The 21,907-nt window shown below is 39.1% G+C and overlaps 1 protein-coding gene across 4 annotated transcripts in view; it reads right to left on the bottom strand.

Moving 5' to 3' along the window:
• LOC126412057 (elongation of very long chain fatty acids protein 4-like) overlaps window positions 1–21,606 on the bottom strand; it is a 48,863-nt gene extending 27,257 nt beyond the window's left edge. Inside the window, exons 1-5 of one of the 4 annotated variants that reach the window (XM_050081440.1) lie at window positions 18,363–18,455; window positions 17,008–17,106; window positions 16,355–16,436; window positions 12,715–12,902; window positions 11,581–11,661 (exon numbers count right to left, since the gene is read on the bottom strand). In XM_050081440.1, the coding sequence (XP_049937397.1) occupies window positions 11,581–11,661; window positions 12,715–12,902; window positions 16,355–16,430 (345 nt within the window). In that variant the 5' untranslated portion in view covers window positions 16,431–16,436; window positions 17,008–17,106; window positions 18,363–18,455. Of the gene's footprint in view, window positions 1–11,580; window positions 11,662–12,714; window positions 12,903–16,354; window positions 16,437–17,007; window positions 17,107–18,362; window positions 18,456–21,455 lie in introns of those variants that run through there. The other 3 variants (XM_050081438.1, XM_050081441.1, XM_050081439.1) reach the window with 3 other exon arrangements.
• Window positions 21,607–21,907: the final 301 nt, after the last annotated feature.

Genomic DNA, 21,907 nt, shown 5'->3' with positions numbered 1-21,907 from the left:
AGTGAGCCTAAGTCTTCTTTGGTGAAGTGATGTGCCATGGAACAACAAATTTGTATGATCAGCAAACACAACTAGAGGAGCATCAGGCAGATTGAGAGTTAGATCATTTATAAAGTCAAGACAGAGAAGGGGTCCCAATACTGTACCTATTGAGTCCTGCAGCACACCACAGTTGATCAGATCTTTTTCTGCTCAAACTTTTCGTTTAGTGACAACTGATTTCTACCAACTGTTTCAAATAAAATAACACTGGGGCAGTTGCAATTTAAAGGTATGTATGACTGCAGTTAGACACATGTAGCAAAAAAATTGTAGGGTTGGAGTAAGTGGCTTTGTTCCACTCTTGGACAGGGGTGTTAAAACAGGTCATAGAAATAACTATCAATGGCTACAAATGCTTTGTGTCTATAGTCCTATTTAAATTAGTTGGTGTTTGACAATGAGTGGGCTGGACTGCTCCCACTAACAATACAACAGTGCTGGCTGTATTGGCATTGCCAGCTCCCAAGGTTTTGTATTGTATTGTATTTATTGGTCCAGTAAATCTTACATGTACAGTACAGTACATCAGATATTGGACAGGTCAAAGTATATCTTACAACTAAAACACTTTAGAAACTAGAAAATTATGTTCACAAAATTTTACAGCACTTCATGCCACCTTCACTGTGCAAAATATTGTATCTGCCAATTCTGAAGTAGCAAACTTTTCCAGATGCCAAACTTTCACCTATCTCAAAAAGAAATATAACTCAGACATTAATGAAAATTGGAAAATATTTTTTTAAAGATACTTTTAGAAACTATATAAGCCTGTATCATAGTGAATTTTTCCGTTTTTACATAATTTCTGTGGGAGATATTTGTTATGAGCTATATATTAGGGAGGGGAGGGGAGGGGAGGGGAGAGGAGGATCAAAGGTCTTTTTCAATGTTTATACTTAACTAATTGCAAATATTTATTGCTGAGTGGGATACTTTGGTACTAAATGGAAAAAATGCATTTCAATGAATCCATGGTTTTTGAGATATGATGTGATAAATTTGAAACTGTTTTCTATCAGGAAAGATTCAGCCATCATGGAACTGCTGAAAGTTTTATAACAACAACAACAGTAACACTGACAGCAAATACAACAATAGCAGCAAAAAAAACTGCAGCTTCAACAGCATCAGAGTAACAGATAATACTGCACAGGCATAGCAACAATGAATCCTGCTACAGCTGATCATCTTCAACAACAACTGCCACTGTCATAATGGTGAAATGATATACGTATACATAGATACTGTGCAATGAATCATATGGTGCAAGGTGGAGGGTACCCTATACCACTACTAGTCATTTCCTTTCCTGTTCTACTGAAATAGAACAAGGGCAAAACAACTATCTATATGCCTCCATATGAACCCTAATTTCTTGTATCTTATCTTTGTGGTCCTTACACACAACATATGTTGGGGGCAGTAGAATCATCCTGCAGTTAGCTTCAAATGCCAGTTCTCTAAATTTTCTCAATATTGCCCCTCGAAAAGAATGTTGCCTTCTCCCCAGAGATCCTCATCTGAGTTCCCGAAGCACCTCTGTAATACTTGTGTCTTATTTGAACCTACCAGTAACACATATAGCAGTCTGCCTCTAAATTGCTTCAGGGTCTTCCTTTAATCTAAGCTGGAATGGATCCCAAACACTTGAGCAGTACTCAAGAACAGGTTGCACTAGTGTCCTATATGTGCTGTCCTTTACAGATGTATTACGCTTTCCTATAATTATTCCAGTAAACTGAAGCTGACCATTCACCTTACCTGCCAGAATTCTCTTACCTGCCGCAATTCTCAAATGTTTGTTCGATTTCATATTGCTTTGCAATGTTACACCCAAATATTTAAACAACACGACAGTGTCAAGCAGGACTACTAATGCTGTATCTGAACATTACAGGTTCATTTTACCTACTCATTCACATGTAAATTACGTTTTTCTATATTGAGAGATAGCTGCCATTGATCACACTGATTTGAAATTTTGTCTAAGCCATCTTGTATCCACCTACAGTTGCTCAACTTTGGCACCTTACCATACATCATAGCATCATCAGCAAACAACCACATCTTGCTGCCCACCCTGTCTCCCAAATCATTTATGTACATAGAGAATAATGGCAGACCTGTCACACTTCCTTGGGGCACTCCTGATGGTACCCTTGTCTCTGATGAACACTCACAGCCAAGGACAACATACTGGGTTCTGTTGCTTAAGAATTCTTTGAGCCATTCACATATCTGTGAACCTATTCTTTTGTATTAGCAGAAGAGCCAACATCGGGTTATGACTGGAGGCCGAAATGCACGCGTTTTAGCTCAAGCAGGCTAGCGTGAGGAGGGAAGAACTATACTGACATGAGGTCTGGAACATGACAAGGAATGAGAATTCAGAAGGCAGACATAATTAGTTTGATACTTAACTCTAATCCATTAATGATGAACGTCACTCTTGACGGTATATGATTCACAATATTATCTGTTCAGAATACATTCTTGAAGATAGGCATTATAGTATCTGAATAGGGTGCCTTGCTAGGTCGTAGCAAATGAAGTAGCTGAAGGCTACGCTAAACTGTCGTCTCTGCAAATGAGAGCGTATGTAGACAGTGAACCATTGCTAGCAAAGTCGGCTGTACAACTGGGCAAGTGCTAGGGAGTCTCTCTAGACTAGACCTGCCATGTGGCGGCGCTCTGTCTGCAATCACTGATAGTGGCGATACACTAATGGACTGCGGCCGATTTAAAGGCTACCACCTAGCAGGTATGGTGTCTGGCGGTGACACCACATATTCCATATGCCCATACCTTCTTCATTAGCCTGCATTGAGGCACTGTGTCAAATGCTTCCCAGAAGTCTAGAAATATGGACTCTGCCTGTTGCCCTTCATCCCTAGTTTGCAGTATATCATGTGAGAAAAGGGCAAACTGAGTTTAGTGCAACTGATGTTTTCTAAAACCATGCTGGTTTGCAGACATACAGTTCTTGGTCCCAAGAAAATTTATTATATTCAAACTGAGAATACATTCAAGGATTCTGCAGCAGGGATATTGGCCTATAATATTGTGAGTCCGTTCTTTTGCCCTTCTTATACATAGGAGTCACCTGTACTTTTTTCCAGTTGCTTGGGATGTTGTGCTGGGTGATAGCTTCATGATAAATGCAAACTAGATCAAGGGCCAAATCCATAGAGTACACTTTGAAAAGCGGAATTGGGTTCCATTTTGACAAGGTGAGTTATACATTTTCAACTCTTTCAGTTTGTTTCTCTATGTCAGTAATGCTTATTACTGCGTCGTCCATACAAGAGTCTGTTCGATGGTCAAATAATGGTATGTTTGTTCGATTCTACTGTATGAATAATTTCTTGAACATGAAATTTAAAACCTATGTTTTTGTTTCGCTATCTGCAACTGCCACACTAGACTGGTCAACAAGTGCCTGGATGGAAGCCTTAGACCCACTTAGCGATTTTACATAAGACCAGAATTTTCTTGAGTTCTCGGCCAGACCTTTTGCTGAGGTATGACAGTGCTGGTAGTTGTATGTTTCATGCATAGATCTTTTCACTGATGCACGAATCTCTATTAACCTTTGCTTGTCATCATTTCCACATTCTCTTTTGAACCAAGAGTGCAACAGCCTCTGCTTCCTCAGCATTTTCTGAATCTTGTTATTAAATCATGGTGGGTCTTTCTCATCCTTAATCCACTTAATAGGAACATAATTTTCCAGGGCATGATTTACTATCTGCTTAAACTTTACCCATAATTTTTCTACATTCATCTTATTGGAACTAAGTGATGTCAATTCACTGTCTAAGTGAGATGCTAATAACTACTTATCTGTTCTTCCTAGCAGAAACACTCTGCTAGCCTGCTTAACTGATTTATCAGTTTTTGTAGTCATAGTTGCTGTAATTACATCATGATCGCTAAACCCTGTTTCTATACTGATGTTATCGATGACATCTGGCCTATTTGTAGCTACAAGATTTAAGATATTTCCATTGCCTGTGGGCTGCCAAACTACCCTCTGCAATGAATCAATCATAGACATCTGAGTCTATACTCAATGTAATTGGACAGATAACCAATTGGCAGTAGGAGAACACACACACACACACACACACACACACACACACACATACACTTCAACCATCCATCTGAGCCAATGGCTCCAGAAGAGTTCATGGGGAAGAAGGATGAAGGAAAAACACTGGAGATCTCATCCAGTGCAGTCGCCAACAATCAGTCTTTCCTTCTCATCCCATCTGGTAAGTCTACTCTGACCTGGGATTCTGGGTGACTTTTCCAAACTGTACCACTTTTCTTAAAATTCGCCGTTACACTCAACTTTGACCTTAATTGAGGCAATATTTTTGTCAACTGCACTGAACATTTCCCTCCTATGGCCTCTGATCTGTCTTTCTGATGCACGTTCCTTTACTCACTAAATATCTTAGAGCTTTCCTCTTCAGGTTTCAGCTAGCTCTTGGTTTCAACCATAATCTGAGCATGAGAAATTTCCTAGAGGTCACAAAATTCGGGAACTTTGTTATGAATACTTCGACAATTTACTGATAAAATTTTGACAAAGTATCTTTACTTTGAATGTTGTCTGACTTCCCTTGCTGCCTATCAACTGGTGAATGTTCATCAGAGAAACTCAAACTACCACCTAGCCTAAAAAACCCTCAAGAGCACTCCACAAGTATTCCGTTACACAAGTAACTGCTTTTTTTGTGCAGTGCACCCCTGTCTTATCAAAGAGTGTCCTACAAATCCCCAATCAATAATGCAGGTCTAGAAGTCTGCAGCCAAGACTGTCACAGAGTCAATGAATCCTTGAGTTGAGATCCTTCACTAGCTGCAAACTAAAGGACCCTAATCAACTCTGGGAACAATGCTGCAGATTGTGAGGTCTGCTTTTATTCTATGTATGAGGCCAATAGCCTTCACTACTTCTGCCAACTGCCTGTATGCACTGAGGACGGCCTCAGAACACATACAACAGGCATCGTTGGTGACAATGTGAGCCACAACTTGCAGATGACTGCATCCTGCACACTTGACAGCTGCAGCTTAGGCCACCTCCACATCTCGGATGAGGTCCTGTGGCAGACATACCAAGTGCACATTGGGCTTCTTTCCAGTCCTGAATGATAGCTGCCTAAGGTGCTCCATGGTGCGCCTAATGTTGGAGCTCTCGGTAACTAGTAAACCTCCCCCCCCCCCCCCCCCCCCTTGTGCCTACTCAGACCCTGCTGAAGGAGTGGCCACCTGTTCACTGACAGGGGCAGTGGGCAAGGCCACACAGCCAGTATCCACATTGGTCCTCTGCCATGAGCGATGCAAATGTGTTACTACCCATCACTCATTCTGCTGTGAGGGTGGATCCACCACGTCGCATACACTAGGAGGTGTCTCAGCAGCAGAGCCCATGGGCAAAACAACTGAGACCTGAGGTGTCCCATGCAACATGCCAGATTCTCTGCCACCACTACACCCTGAGGCAGCAGCCTGAAGGTGACTGACCATAGCCAGAATCAAACAATAGAAACTCTAGGTAGGTCTATCAACAATGTAGGAAAAGATAAATTGCTACTTACTGTAAAGAAGACACATCTAGTTGCAGACAGGCATGATTAAAAGACACTCATATGTATCTTTTGGCGCGTGCACACACACACACACACACACACACGGCCGCCAACTCCAGCATCTTGGGCCACAATCAGCATTCAGCTGTTCGTGAACTGTGGCCAGCTCCTCCTGCATCTGTACACAGCATGCACCCATCCTACCCATCCAAGCAAGACTAACTGAATAAGTAAATTATAAAAACAGACATAATCCTTGATAAGGAACTTGCTAACCTCCTGATTTGGCACCAATGGACACTGATGCTTCAGTGAGCCATGTAGCAGACTGTTCACAAGAAATGAAAACTGCAATACTGCTTGGATTTACACTTACAAAATGTGAGCTTACACCTCTTAAACAGAAAAACTTGCATGAAATTCAGGAAATATTCCATGAGGAAAACAAAGGGAAAGGTATCAGCCAGGATAGGTGAAATGGTGGTTTGCCAGTCTACTTCTTCAAAGTTTATACTTAGCAAAATCAGAGCCATACAAAGCTTATTAGAAACATTTATTGCTGAGTGGGATACTTTGATAATAAATGGAAAAAAGAATCTTTTCAATTAATTCAATCATTTTTGGGATATGACATGGTAAGTCTGAAACTGTTTTATGTACAGGGAAGATTCAGCCACCACAGAACTGCTGAAAGTTTTATAACAACAACAGCAGTATGATTAATGGTAAATACAGCAACAATAGCAGCAGAAACAAAAGCAGCTTCAGCAGCAACAGAGTAAATGATAATACAGCACTGGTACAGCAACAACAGCAACAATGGATAATGCTACTGCTGATAGTTCAGCAGCAACACATGCCACTGTCATAACAGTGAAATGATAGTTTGCTAGCAACTCTTTTAGTGTACTACACTGTCAATTCTGTCTTGGACTCTTAGACACCATGCAGGGCTTTTAACTTTCAAGCTCACAAACAGGAAGGAATATTAGGGTTTAATACCACATTGACAATGTCATTAGAGACACAGTATGAGCTTGGATTGGTGAAGGAAATCAGTTAGGCCATTTCAAAGTAACCATTTCAGCATTCACCTCAATAAATTTTGGAGAGATCACCAAAAACCTGCATTTACATGACTTTATGGGGATTTTAATTGCTGTCCTTCAAAATACAAGTTCATAGTCTTACCGCTGTTCCACATCACTCAGTCACAGGCTCACAAGGCACGTGACAAACATTAACACTTCTTTCTTTTATCAGTAGGACAGGAATTGTTACCATTATTGTAGAACATCTGTTATGAGAGTGATATAATGCCCATGGCATTTACAGCACTTCAGCAAAAGCTGTCTTGGTATTTTTGAGGCACATTTATGTCGCATCAACTCCACTGGCTTCCTTTGGAGCCACTAATCAGTCAAACAAATAGAGGATTGCCATATAACCATTTGCAGGAAGTTCAGTTCTCTTGTAACTGTTGCTTGTTGCATGGTGTTCAGGGCTGGTCATACAGAATGCTTCCTGTACATTATTTGGCAAACAGAAAGACTGGGAATTTTTCACTTTGCGAAGAAGTGCAGACAGCATTACTCATATACAAACAAACTAATGACAGTTTATATGGTTTGTGACATGAAAAATGTTGTTAAATTAGATAAATTCTCAATCATTTCAGCATTGAGGAAGAACGTTATTTTCCAACTGAATAAGGGGCTACTACTTCATTCAGGACTCTCTCTGTAACAAAACTTAGGTTGTCTTTGTCTGGAGCTAGTCATGGCCTATGGCAAGCACAAGTTCACTATTTACAGCAAAATGATAATCACTGCTTGTCCAGAGGCCAGTAGTTCAACTAGCACATCCACAAGGTGACACAATCTATTATCTTACAATCACACAACAGAAAGAATGTTACTATGAGAAATAAAACTACCAACAGAAGCATGAGAACTAAGTGATCCAATGATGAATGTGCATATGTGTTGGCCTGTCAACTAAAGCTTGACAAAATATATATTGCAGAAGAATTTTGATCAGTCACACCAACATATGTGACAGAACTCAGTGTGGACATAATTTTCTTCCAAGAACAATACTCCAAAGATGGTCAACTCAGATGCATTCTTCCATAAATAGTAACAATTAATGATAACCAAATGCGAATGCCTGCCATAATAGTACTAAATAAATAAACTGTGGAAGCCAAAATAGGTTGCCGCCATGCCAAGCACACAATAAAAACAGATATCTCATGGGTAGATACAAACTGAGTCACTGCATCTCTCTCTATGCACAGTACTCTGATAATACTGAACTAAATGTACATTGCATTAGGAGCACTCTACAATACACAAGACACAAAAGCCTGTAGTAAATTGGTGTTATGGCACTCCAACACTACTGATGATACAGTTAGAAGACTAAATGACACACTACACAAACAGAGTTTACACATTATTAACAGGGAGGAGCAGCCACATACCTTTTAAGGAGACCCAGGACTTCAAAGTAACACAGATATCTCTGTCACAAATAATAAAGCCCTGACACAATTAGGAGACTGGACCATTTTCAAAAGCTGCACACAAAGTGATCATAATGTGGTTACAATAAAAACCCAGATCCACAATGTTGCAGAGAGATTTTTACACTCTCAATCATACCTGTTTGTCCTCTACAAAACATAATATAAAATGTGGATTACAAAATCCTTGCATTGACTGAACTAATAGAGATGGCACAAAAATCAGCAATACCACACACAAACAATAAACCAAAACAATATTAAAAAATCCCATAGTTACATGAGCTCAGTCCCATATTTACATGAGCTCACAAAGCTAAGGGGAAAAAAAAACAAGATAAAATTAGAAAATACCACAAATAAGCAAACAGTGACAAAATACTAGTAGGACTACAGATATAGAGAGATGAAGAATAGATACAGAACTGCCATTTTACAGGCAAAAGAACATCATTGGGACAACTTTACACAAAAACAATTACAAGAATACATTTAAGGATTAGCTTACAAAATTTTAATGGAAACAATCATAATCCCTCTGATCTTGTCAACACTGAGACAAAATATTGGCACATGAGTGCACAGGTGGAGAGGACTGTAAAATCTGACGATCAAAACACAGATCTACAGATTCACATTAACTTGTGAGCATCACCAGAATGTAACTATAGAACTGAAGATGCACTTGTCCTTTCCACAAGAGGAGGTTGTGTAAGCAATAACAAGAATAAGGGGAAAAAAAGCCCATGGACCTGATGGTGTCCATGTGGAAGTCCTACAACACATTGCACTACTCATTGCCTCATTCCTAATGGGGAACCTGAACAAGACTCAGTGACTGGGGAGAAAGCAACAGTGCAGAAAATAGAAAACACTGTAGTTATTAAGAAGGGCACAGGTAAAGACCTAACCAATACAAAATCATACTGGTCAGTTTGCTTCCGAGCTCACTTGCAAAGGTCCAAGAACACCTTTGGTCTGACAGATTAAGTTACACAGGGAGCTAACGTGACTTATCTCGCACCAATATTGATTTAAAAAAAAAAAGTCAATTGATGAAGTGTTAAACCAAGCACTCTGTAAAATAGAAAACAGAGATCAGAAATATGTAACAGCCATAATGATAGACATCACAGGCACCTTTGACAACCTCCAGGAGTCTGATGTTTATGCACCTTAGGAAGCCGTGAGTCTGGCCACCTTGTGCCACAGCCTGTTGGGTTGCTGGGTGGTGAATAGGCAACCAGAAAGTGGTCAAAAGACTAACTACTGGATGCCCACGAGAACTGATCTGTGGGCAGCCCATTCTCCGGGATCTAGCAATACAAACCCTTTTACATCTCATGGAGAGCCATAACTGCACCAGTGGAATCTTAGCATATACCAACAACCTGTTGGTAACATTTTCGGCAGACTCTTGAGCACAACTCGAGGGAAAAAAGCCAGTGGTATACTGCAACATGTGAACAACTACCGTACACAAAATAAACAAATGATTGCCCCAAACAAAATACTTTGCCTCCTATTTAGAAGTAGACTCATTAAAAAGTCTACTGATGAAACTTGCAAACAGAAGCACAGGGTGAAAACAGATGACTAGATAACTAAGAATTATGATTGAAGAAGGCCTCTCTTTCAAGACCCACATACAAACTACAGCAGGGAAGGCTAAATAGAACTACAAAAACTGGGAAGAATAAAAAATACAGATTACAGACTCCCACTAATCCATGTGAGAATATACTACTGTGGAGTCACTGATCCATTACACGCTTTGTGGCAAGCAAATGGGCACATAAACTTTGCTGCCAACGAACAGAACTACAATGAGATGCAGGCAGGAGAGTGTGCTTCTACAGATATTGGGTGCTTTTAGAGCTACATCGCTGGAAGTCCTTTGTGTGATCTTTGTGTCTATGCCGCTGGCAACTGGTGTAGTGAAATTTCTCGACATGGCATAAAAAATAAAAAGCAGTAGTTTTATATTTTCAAATATAATTTGGGAAATTTTAGTCAAGAGTTATAAGCCCAAACTATGTCATGACATGTGCTTAAAAGTGAATAACACAACTTAAAGAACTTTTTTATAGGTTTGATGATTAAGACTATACATTTGAGCAATGGGATATTTGCAACACTGGTATTCATTCAAAATGGGCAAGTATTGATTTATTCATGGCAGTGCCACATTAAACTCTATTCAACCCAGCCAGACGTATAGTCAACTTAATAATGTAATAGATGACTAGGTTTCCATATTGAGGAGGTTAAGACTACCCTACTATACCAATCCTGAATAAAAAGTGATTACTTTATCCATATCATTTGTTATAATGATACTTCAAAATAAAATCTGATTAAGGTAGGAACAAGCAGCATGAGTAAACTGAACTGTTGCTTGAAAAATCAGTTTTAGCTGAACTGTGATCTACATAACCACAATATGACACAAAAATAATTTTCATGTTTGCCTCCTTGTCTACGGTTTAGAGTAGAGTGATTTACTCTGGTACAAAAGTATTCAACAACTTCCCATCTAACATATATCATGAGCTACTCCTACTTGTTATCTGCACCATTAGGTTCAAGGACTGACAAGTTCTGTAAGCTGTCAATAAGATATAGGCAACATCTTTCAGTGTAGCAGATTTCTCTCTAATTTACTAGATTAAATTTAGCTGGAATATGCATAAACAGTGTTAAGCAGTACAGGAATATTTAAGACCTGTTGCTAACACAATACATGGATTAAATTATGATTTGCTTGCCTTTTGTTAATATTAAACTTTGTTTCTTTTACATCCCAGAAGGTTCTCCCTCTTGATGGGACCCATGGAACATTGTGGATGAATTACTAACTGAAGGAGGTGTACATGAAATGCCTTTTCTTCTAGAGACAGACAAACTATCTAGTCATTTGAAGACAAAGATATCACAGCATTATAGGAATCAATCTTTCACTCTGCACTGGAGCATACACTGTTAAGAAACTTTTTGACTGGCTAAAACAGGTTTCCAGAATGGAACTAGATGTCTCATCTGGTAAGAATAACAATGGCCTGATATAGAATTCAGGTCCATAACACAGTTAAAATAAGAATGTTAGCTGAAACTTCCTGGCAGATTAAAACTGTGTGCCGGACCAAGACTTGAACTCAGGACCTTTGCCTTTCACGGGCAAGTGCTCTACCAATTGAGCTACCCAAGCACAACTCACGCCCCATCCTCACAGCTTCAATCCCGCCAGTACCTCATCTCCTACCTTCCAAACTTCACAGAAGCTCTCCTGCGGAGTGCACACTCCACTGTAGAGTGAGAATTTCATTCAAGAATGTTAGCTGCTTATTCATTTTCAGTTCACCGAAGAACAACCTAAGAATATAAGTTATAGTTCATCATGAAACTCACCCTCAGTTCTTCTGGACTCCTCAGTCTTGTAATTGGTTGGCAGAAGTAATTGTATCTAAGTTTTATTGATGCTAACAGGAGCTGTAATGATAAAATGGAGTATTATTCATAAAGACTGTGAAGACACGTTACAAAACAAAAGGTACATGCAGGTGAATGTCATATCAATATTTTGTTTAAGATTAGAAATCTGAGGAAATAGATTACCAGAATTTCTTTCAAATCTTTTCTGCTTAAAAGTTAGACAATAACAGACAAGAGCATGAGAAATGAGTTTATTGTCCAAGATTTACTATCCTATAGTCATTAAATTCTGATGTGTTTAAGTTTTTGAAACACTAAATATTTAAAATTTTGGACAATGTCTAAGTCAGACTTTTTTAACAACCTTCAGTTGCAATTTCAAGTGGGTACCAGTTATTCCCAGTATATAAGACTTTTTGCATGAATTTCTGTAATTATCTTCTGAACTACACTTAAAGAAAGAAATATACAGTAGAAATTTGGTTGGTCAGTTGGGCTTCAGATTAATGGTAGACAGGTGCTCCCCAATTTAATTTCACTTAAAATATTTGTCACATATATTAAAAATGTGACCTTTGAATTCAGGTAATCTGTGGTGTTGTTTTCTTCTGTTAACTGAAAAGTTGGGTTCGTCCTCAAAAGTGTACAGTGCATGAATGTCCAGCACAATATGTAAAATTTTCACATATGTTGGCTCGTGGACATTTTCGTTTATATCTATTTGATCAATAATTTCTTTTTGTCTTCTTGTGATTTATAGTTTACATCCAACATTAAAGGAACACTAACTTTCTCACAGATCATAATGTCTAACTTTCTCACAGATCATAACGTCTAAAATTTTATGGCAACATGAATTTAGCATGTGATTCATTGCTTTCATTACAAAATGTTTTTTAAATAACAATAATGGAAACTCCAGGGTAGATAAAAAGATAAAATAAGGGAAAGGCAACCACTTACTTGTAGAGTTCTGGTGTGTGGTGCACAGAAACACATAATAGAAAACAGTTAACACCAGCTTTTGAGATCCTGCGCTTTTTGTAGTGAGCGTATACCTATTCACACACACAGCCACACAGTTTAGTATCTAAGAAAGCTGAATCTTACCTCAAAAGCAATGTAGAAATTCAATGCAGCCATGGCTAGATTGTAAGGCACAAGTGCCCATCGTAGGTTAAAAGGCTTTCGATTCCTCATCAAACGTGGACCGATCCAGACAATGAGCAAATACAAGGCAGTGTATATGATAGTTGGAATGGGGGAGTCGACCAGTGGCCATCCTCGTGTGCGGTGGTCTGAAATAATGCATCATTAAATTCTGCTTACTTATTAATGAAGTAACAGTACACTGTTATTTGCTATACTTGTGTCATAAAATGTAACAACTGTTATGACTACAGGAAAGGAATCTCACCAGCCAACATTACAGAAGGAATTCAGTATGATTGATCTTTCATTGTATCTTATAAACAGTAAGTGGCTATGCAGTATGTTAATTGTTTATGTGGATGTGCTGCAAACTCTTAAGGTAACTTATCTCATATGTGCAAACAGAATATTTAGGACAGATCAAAAAGTTATGAAATACAGGAAGAAATGAATATGATCTGAACAATAATAAACAAGACTAATGAGTTTTTTTCCCACAGGGAATGACCAGAAGGAGAAAGGATATTGACAATGTAGAATGTACTTGGCTATTGCCAGCTGAGAGTGTTGGGTGCATCACATAATTTCGTTAGCAGAAATGCTATACAACATAATATCTGTGTTCTTACTATATTTGTCATTTTACATAAAATGAAGTGTGTAAATGGCTTTAGTGGCCAGGAGACCCCATTGGAGATATTTAGCTGCATAGCGCAAGTCTTTGTTTGATATCACTTCAGCAAGTGGTGCATTATTGATGATGAAATGATGATAAGGACAATCCATAAACACCCCCAGTCCTGAGCAGAGAAAATCACCAGCCCAGCCAGGGTCCCGTGATCAAGAGTTAGCAAATGCTAACCACAAGATCACAAGCTGGTGGCTGTCATTTTACATAATACCTGGGCATAATTACATTCTGTAAGATACATAACAAGTGCCATTGATGTTAACACATCATTCAGTCATCTCCATGTCCAGAGAATCTGGAAGTCTGCTATTTAAGCAACTCTGAATAAGGGTAGATTCTGGTGGCCTAGCAATCGTAAGAGCATGATACAAACTATCTGTTGTTAAAGCTTCTGGAAGGAGTATGAGCATGTGATGCCCCATGCAAAGAGTAGCTTCTGACAGAAAATATAGCACAGAGGGATATCTAAAATTAGGTATCACAAGCACCTCTGTTTTTAATTGAATATTAGTCTGCACTCTGAAAAAAAGTCAGTTGACACTCAAGTATAGATGAAGGGACACCATTCAGGCAGTGTGTTGTATAAAACTGTACTTGGGATTAGATATAATACAGATAATAGTTATTATTTCTTGATTGCAGATTCCTTATAAACAGTGCTTTCAGTTCTGTTAGTGATTAATATCTGTGCAATTTTGGTGACAGAAATGTATTTTAAATAAAATACATAAAGACATCACAACTTTGGAAAAAAACCTAGCAACATATCATTATCCAGGTCTTACTACAGCCACATTTGTCAAAAATATTACTAGAATGAACAATCCTTTGCAGGAACAAAGCAGTAATTTTGATCATGGAAGTGTCTGAACTTAGCTGAATGTCAAGGTATGAGAATATGTAATATGTCTCACTCAGCTTAATCTCTAGCAGTTTACATGTAGAAGGAGAAAAATAACTGAGGTGTCTTGCAGACTGTCCATCATGTAAGGCTAGAATATAACTACAGTGGAGAGAGAAGCAGGGCTATGAATTCCAGTTGATGTTCCGGCTGTCAAATTCAGTTATATGTGAGTTCTATCAAAACTCATCTTGGGTGTTGTCTGAGTAACTCATGGTGTACACACCATCTCCTCGTGTCATGGACATAGTAACCAAGCTGGGATGGTAATAATTAAAACAAAGGTGTTTTTTGTTGTGGTGAGATCTCACAAAATTTCAATCACCAAATTTCTCTCAAAATTTCAATCACTAACTTTCTCCTCTGACTGTGGAAATATGTTATTGATTCCAGCATACATAGGGATAAATGATCATCATAACAAAATAAGAGAAATCAGAGCTTCTACAGAAAGATCTAAGTGTTCATTTTTCCCATACACTGTTAGAAATGGAATGGTAGAGAAATAGTCCGGTGGTGGTTCAAAGAACCCTCTACCAGGCACTTCAGTGTGAATTGCAGAGTTGTCATGCTAGATGTAGATATACTGACTGAGATGGTGCATTGGTAAGACACTAGACTCTTGTTCAGGAAGACGACAGTTCAGATCCCCCATCATTTGGATTTAGGTTTTCCTTGATTTCCCCAAATAGCATGAAGGTGAATACTGAGTTTGTTCCTTTGAGAGATGCTGCTTATATCCTTCCTCATTCTGAAACTTGGCTGTATCTCTAATGACCTTATCATCAGTTAAACACCAATTTTCCTTCTTCCTTACTTTTCATTCCTTATCAAAATTAATGTTGGTTATGGGAAGACATTAGATGTCATACACCTATAAGACCATTAAATTGTTAATCAACCCAAGCCATAAGAGTGAAGTGCAGAATTTTTTAAACATAAAGATGGACGAGCTCATTATCATTTGAATCTTCACTGATCATCTGATTGTGAAAAAACCTATTACAAAATGACACCTAGCCGTTTCCATAAAGAAATCTCAATATACAGATTAAAGTTCCTTTCCAAACACACACATTACTATGTCACATTACTTGGAAATAATTCTGAAGTTGTGAAACTATTCATGAATTTTTACACAAATATGTAATCAACAATCAGAGTTTACAATTGACAACTGCTAACCTACTATTAAATTGTGAGTGGATGACACGTCAACTTAAAGGTGTGTTCATACACACGTGTGCACCCACAGACTGACTTGGTGTGTATTTCTTTTATTTATTTGCAACATGCTCCATTACAGTATTTGTAATACTGTGTGCATGTTTTGTGTATGTGTATTGCAATTAGTGTAATATTTGTACTATGTGATAATGAGTTAAGGGAGAGGGTGAAACCTGGTGGCAGCACATAGCCTACTACTCGCAAATAGCACCAAGGGGGCTGCCGAGCTTAACGTCCCCTATCTGATGAGTGGATCACAATCAACAGTGTCACATGCCCTCACTTCATGAGAAACTGTGGAGAGGTTGGGTATTTAAACTAGGACACTGGCACAAATTCTGGTGATCAGGAACTTTATGCTACCATCTCTCATTCCCTTGCTGGCCAAATAATGGCAGTGAAAATTTTTTCCAGCACTAGGATTCGAACCCACTTACCTCTGGCTCGAGTGCCACTGTATAAGCATGTGTTTGTGACCTCAGCCATAGAAATGGGCAGAGTGTGTGTGTGTGTGTGTGTGTGTGTGTGTGTGTGTGTTGTGAGAGTGAAAGCTAGCATGATTTTTCAGAGCTTTCAATTGTGCTTATGTACCTCTCATCCTTCATCTGCAGATGATTCTTCACTCCTCGAATTCCCCTGCATGGTGATGAATACATTTTCAGATGTAAATGAATGTTGTCTGACATTTGTAATAATTGAGAAAAGAGCAATATGCATAACTGAAAATTTTATAAATTCAAATGATTGAAATTGTGAGAGTTGTACCATAATTTACTTACCAGATAAGGAAAGCGTCCACAGATAGTAGTTGTAGGCATCATAAAAAATGTTCTGTGTTGAATTTACAAATGACATTTCTGTCTGAAACAAAAAGAGAAGAAAAATGGAATATTCAATTGGATACTTTCTACACTACATTTCTATAAACAAAGAACTGAAGTTCATTTACTCAAGTATAGTGACATGTAAACAACACCATGTTACAAGCTGTTCCTGTGTGCTGACTGACTACTAAATGAGAGAGAAAAGGAGGCTATCTTATCTGTGACTATTATTGTAACTACACTATTTTTATGTCTGTTATTTATACGTCAAGTATTAATTGTCATTTATGAGAGTTAGCTTCAATATAAACAATGCTGGTCATTAGCTTTAATGTGTTTGCACTGCAAATGGCTTAATATTGATTACAGGGGAGCTGATACTTTGTAAAAGATTTGAAATAAACAAATCCTGCCATTTCCCCAATTGCTTTTCAGCTTCTACTATGTAATACAGATTTTTGAAAGTACGTGGATATTATGAGTGGCCTATAAGACGGGACACTCACATGAGAATGGATATTATTCCACATTATTCCCTAGAATGCTAACAAGGATTTCAAGTGCCAGAATTTAAGTACAGTATTCAGACAATTCATGTAAGGACTTACCTTTACATCAGAGATATGAAATGTTGTTTGGTGGTATGTTGGCTATGCTACTTCTCTCTGACAATACTTGACAATCTGTTTTCACCTCCAAAGGATTTTCTTTGCATTGAGATACACAGAACACAATTACTTTAGAAAAAACTGACACATCAGTATACAAAGTTTCAATAATCAATTTTAAGTGTTGAGTATAGGTATTACTTCAGTTCCCTAAGTATCACTCCTGTATGAATCATGGAGTTAAGATTAGACTAATTACAGCATGCACAGAGGTTTTTAAGCACTGATTCTACCCATGCTGCAGTTGTGAACGAAATGGGAAAAACACTGTTAAGTGGTACGAGGGGAAGGACCCTCTTTCATGCACTTCACAATGATTTTCAGAGGATGGACATAGACATAGTAGAGACAGACAAGATGTTATTTTAGTTATTTTCTGGGAGGTAAAAGTTAAAACTGTCCTCAGCCAGAAGGTTGGTTTGAACATCACACTGCTTTACTCGGCACAGTCCTATTGGAGGTGATAGGAAATTGCCTTCCTCTGACGTTTGAACTGACTTACTCAGCTTGATATACTGTATAGCCATACTCCGAACTATGGTGCAAATTGGTATTCTCCATATTGAAAATTAATTACCAGAGGTGAAAAAAGTAATAAGAGACAGGAAAAATTCTATACACTGAACTCTGAACCTAGGAATTTGTAATCTAACATTCTCCCGTTAAGCCACTGAGCCTCTCGGGGATGAAAAGATTAATAATAAATGGCAGCTAGAAGAAAACTGAAGCAATAGTTTGAGTGTTTTGGTTGAAGAAGTAAAGGCCGAAACAGTATCATCTCATGGAAATAAAGTATGAGAGGTGGTCAAAAAATAATAATTTGCACATCTATAAAAGGAGAACATAAATCAACAGGAACAATGATGTGCTAAGGAAAGAGATGATTTAAAATTAGTTCATTTAACATGTTGTGGACTTTAATTGTGTCAGAATAAATGACAGACTAATGACTGTAGCAGCAACTTTGAAATAATCCAATATGATGCAGATTATATGTTTCATAAAGTGTTTTACCATTTGTGTACAACATTCATAGCCCTGTACCAGTTCAGGGTTTGATTACCATCCTTCATACTATACTGTTATAACAGACACTTGAGAGAGGTATGAAATTTTTACCCAGTAAGAGATCACAAGTTTCCAACTATCTTTTAAGTGATTCAAAGTTGCAAGTTTTGTTGAATGTAGAGGCGCAAATTCTAAGTTACCTTGGTAACTTATAATGTTGACTGGAACTTCTTCAAAGACCAAAAAGATAGAAATTGAGAGCATGTATATCATCTGTAGTAACTCACCTACAGAGATTTTAGACTATGGTGCTGGTGAGACAAGCATGAGTGCCTGTAGAGCTGGTGCAACTGAAAGTGAACTCCACAGCCAGCAGTAGGGTCAGCCACAGCTACCCCCCCCCCCCCCCCCCCCCCGGTCCCGTCCTCCCCACCCACCCATTCTCCCGCTGCCCCACCGCCCCCCCCCCCCTTTCATTTAGTCCTCTCTCCTGAGTTCCCTACCTTTCTTTCAGTACCTGGAACTGTTTCCTTCTGCAGATACAACAAGGACTATGACTCTTCTCAAACCACTGTTTACAAATCTGTCTCGTATGGTGACAAAGACATGAGTTTTATGAAGTACAGTTACATTACTTGCAAACAATGTAGCTCACATGTATGTATGTATACTATGAAAAGTCTTCTGAAATATCTTTTTTGTGCACAACACATTAGAAAGTATCTTGATATTTTTATAAAAAAGACAGTAGCTTGTTTTTACTGAAAGTGTTGTGACTGTACAATTTATGTGCTCCGTAAAAGAGATATTAATCAATTTTTGTCACCCTGTAATTAAGCAAAAAAACTGATTTTTGCACAGAATAACTTCCTTTTCTTTATGAATTGTACATGCTGAAATAATTGTTAAGAGCAGAATATGCTCTAAGAATTGCTTCAGAGCCTTGCAATATTTTTGTAGTATCTGTTGTATCTTTCACAGGAAAATATGTACATTTCTGGTTTTAGCTTTGGATTATCCTCTAGCATGAAGAATGTTTGGTTTCAGATAGCTGATAGTTCCATGCCACAAAATAAGTGAACATGGTGTATTTACTACATCTGATTACATATGTCTTCCACCAATAAAACCAGTGTTTGTGCTACCCATAATCTTGTTTTTAGTGGGAAAGTAAATGAAGAGGAAAATACCATTTTGTACAATGTAAAGTTTAATGTTAAGTTTTAAGAAAAATATGATGGAGGTTGAAAGGTACGTGATTCCATAGCACTGACATGTCGTTGAAGCAAAGCATAATTTTCCATTGAGACAGTTGCAAGTTATATAAGACGGAACTTCCATAATAACACACAACACCTACTTCCCAGCAGGAGAGAAAGAAAACAGAAGCAAAGAGTGCCTCGACGAATAATTTGTTTTCCCACCTATACATTTTTAAACCACGCGCTTCAGCTTGTTAGAATGAAATTATTATTAGTTACTTAATAACGTGTGGACCTATTCTGTCCACTATGGTTTCTATTCAGGGTCAACAATATAAAATTTCGCAGTCGCAGACTGTTGACGACTTCGCCTTTTTGGCTGATATTTTGAGTAGTGCTCAGAGGAAGGAGATTCCGCAAACCGTAACACACTACCGGTACCCGTATTCAGAGTCATTTCAAACAGTTTACATTAATTTATGTAGTTCAATACAGAGGGCTGCTGTCTGAAAATGATAGAATACATTGCTATTTCTTGTACTTAATGTACAGCAGCACTTTATTGTAATTACGAATCAATTACTTCAATTTGCCCGTCTTAAATCGCCCGATTGTAAATGACACGGCGCTCTCTTGTTTCCTATGTAGTTCCAAGGTGTACTATAGTATAAACGAATTTCTAATGATTCTAAGACAACTCTCCCCGTAGTGTTTTGTTTCAATATTTTATTTATAATTTTACATAATTGCTAGAGAGTTCTACTGAAAGGAAGCGACGGCGTTAGTCCATGCGGTTGTCACAGATCACAAAACACCGCGCAAGCGTTGATTGATACGAAACAATTGGTCAGGGAGAGATATCTTCCGGTCCCATAAATTCGGGGCGTTTGTCAATCGTTCGCGCACAGCGCCAGTCAATTGGACGCATACAAAGGTGTGGAACAGTGAGAATTACAATCTTTGAGTCATATGGTGTAGTAATCATCAAAATGAAACAGACTCAAATTGATATTTGGCGGTGATATTGTATGTGGCGTATCTCTTCAGTATTAATTTAGTGCTGATTTGTGTGATTAACTGGAGGGGAAGCCCGCGTAGCATCGCTTTTCAAAAAGTTCTGTTCTCAAACATTTCATTCGCTGAACATACCGCGTAAGCTTATTTTTTTCTAATAAACTAACACCTTACGTTAACTTAGCGCGTTCCCGGTGGAGTCACGTTCGACTAGATAAATCATTCGAAATAGAATGAGGAGAGTAAAAGAAACAAATACGAAATCAAGAAACAGGTATTCCGTGATGACGCGGCTCTTATCTCCCTTCACACGACCACCGCAAAACGGATTCTGATGTTAATAACAGCGTACGTCGTCATCTGCTGCATTTGACTGTAGTCAGTGTTATTATAACTTACGACTATTATTCATGAGGCTTAAGAGTTACACATTTTTCGAATAATCACGCTGGGTGTCAGGTATAGCATAGCAGACGGTTCTGCTAGGAAGTAGCTGGTACGATTTTGTAGCTTCTTCCGTGTTTCTTATCACACAATTACAGATTTAATCAAAATACTGATGTGCTTTAGTTACATCACATTGAAGAGAGTCTCGAGTGACGTCCTGGCATATTGTTGCAGTGTTGGCGAGACACCAGCAGCAATTTGCTAAGATGAGATAAAAGTACTCGGTGCTGATTTTTTAACATTGAAAGCGGAAGTACGAATGTATTATCAGAGTTGCGCCATCTCCTTACTAGGATGAAATCCCACTGCAGTAGCCGATGCGGGAGAAATAACAGTCCTCTAAATATTCACTCCACACGATCGCTTTCTCACTCGTATCGGAAACACTGGTAATATATAAAATTCGAGAACTGGAATTTGTTTCATAGTGGTTGTTGAATACCGGTAACAGTATGTGCAGCGAACAAAATTTGTGTGTTTCGATTTCCTGCATGTTCATAGGCCAGGAATAAATGGTAAATTGCCTCAAGGGACCTTTCAGGGCTGACACGTTCTCACGCTGTAGCAACTTCGGTATCGATGAGATCAGAAATCAGAAAGTACTCGCCACATTCTGTACACAGTCATTGCGTTTGCAGTGGAGGACGGTGTTGGTTGTAGACAGGGTGAGTTTCACACACTGGCTTAGGCACACGTGCAGGTCTGTGTGTCGCTCACCTGTGCGGGCGCGCCTGGCCGCGAGCGGCCGCACACGCTACGTCGCGTCGGATGCGCCCGTCCGGCGGCACTGGACTCTGCTCTCACGGTTCACGGCGGCAGTGCGGGCACAGCCGAGCCCCGTTCAATCGATCGATACTCTCCGCGGAGAGAGGCTAGCCAGGCTGGGCTCGGAGGCAGCGGGCCGGCGCGGCGTGCTGCCGGCAGGGGCGGGGCCTGCCGCCTCTGCCGCCGTGCGTAAGCGCGTCCGCGTGTGCGTGCGCACGCATCTTCCTTCTGCTGTGCGTGCGCAGGCCCGCGCTTGCGTAGAACTGAGGTGCACACCTGGCAGGGCCGCTCGGAAGCTCTTCGGGTCGGGTCGCGTCCCCCGCTGCGGCGCGGAGGCTACTGTAAAATAGGTCACCGTTACGAATCTGCTTCCCTGTCAGTGAGCGCTCAAGGGCTCTCACGAT

Source organism: Schistocerca serialis, chromosome 7 (genome assembly GCF_023864345.2).
Source record: "Schistocerca serialis cubense isolate TAMUIC-IGC-003099 chromosome 7, iqSchSeri2.2, whole genome shotgun sequence".
NCBI classification, from domain to species: Eukaryota; Metazoa; Arthropoda; class Insecta; order Orthoptera; family Acrididae; genus Schistocerca; species Schistocerca serialis.
The sequence above is the reverse complement of the archived record's forward strand: the minus strand, read 5'-3'. Positions and strand labels throughout refer to the sequence as shown.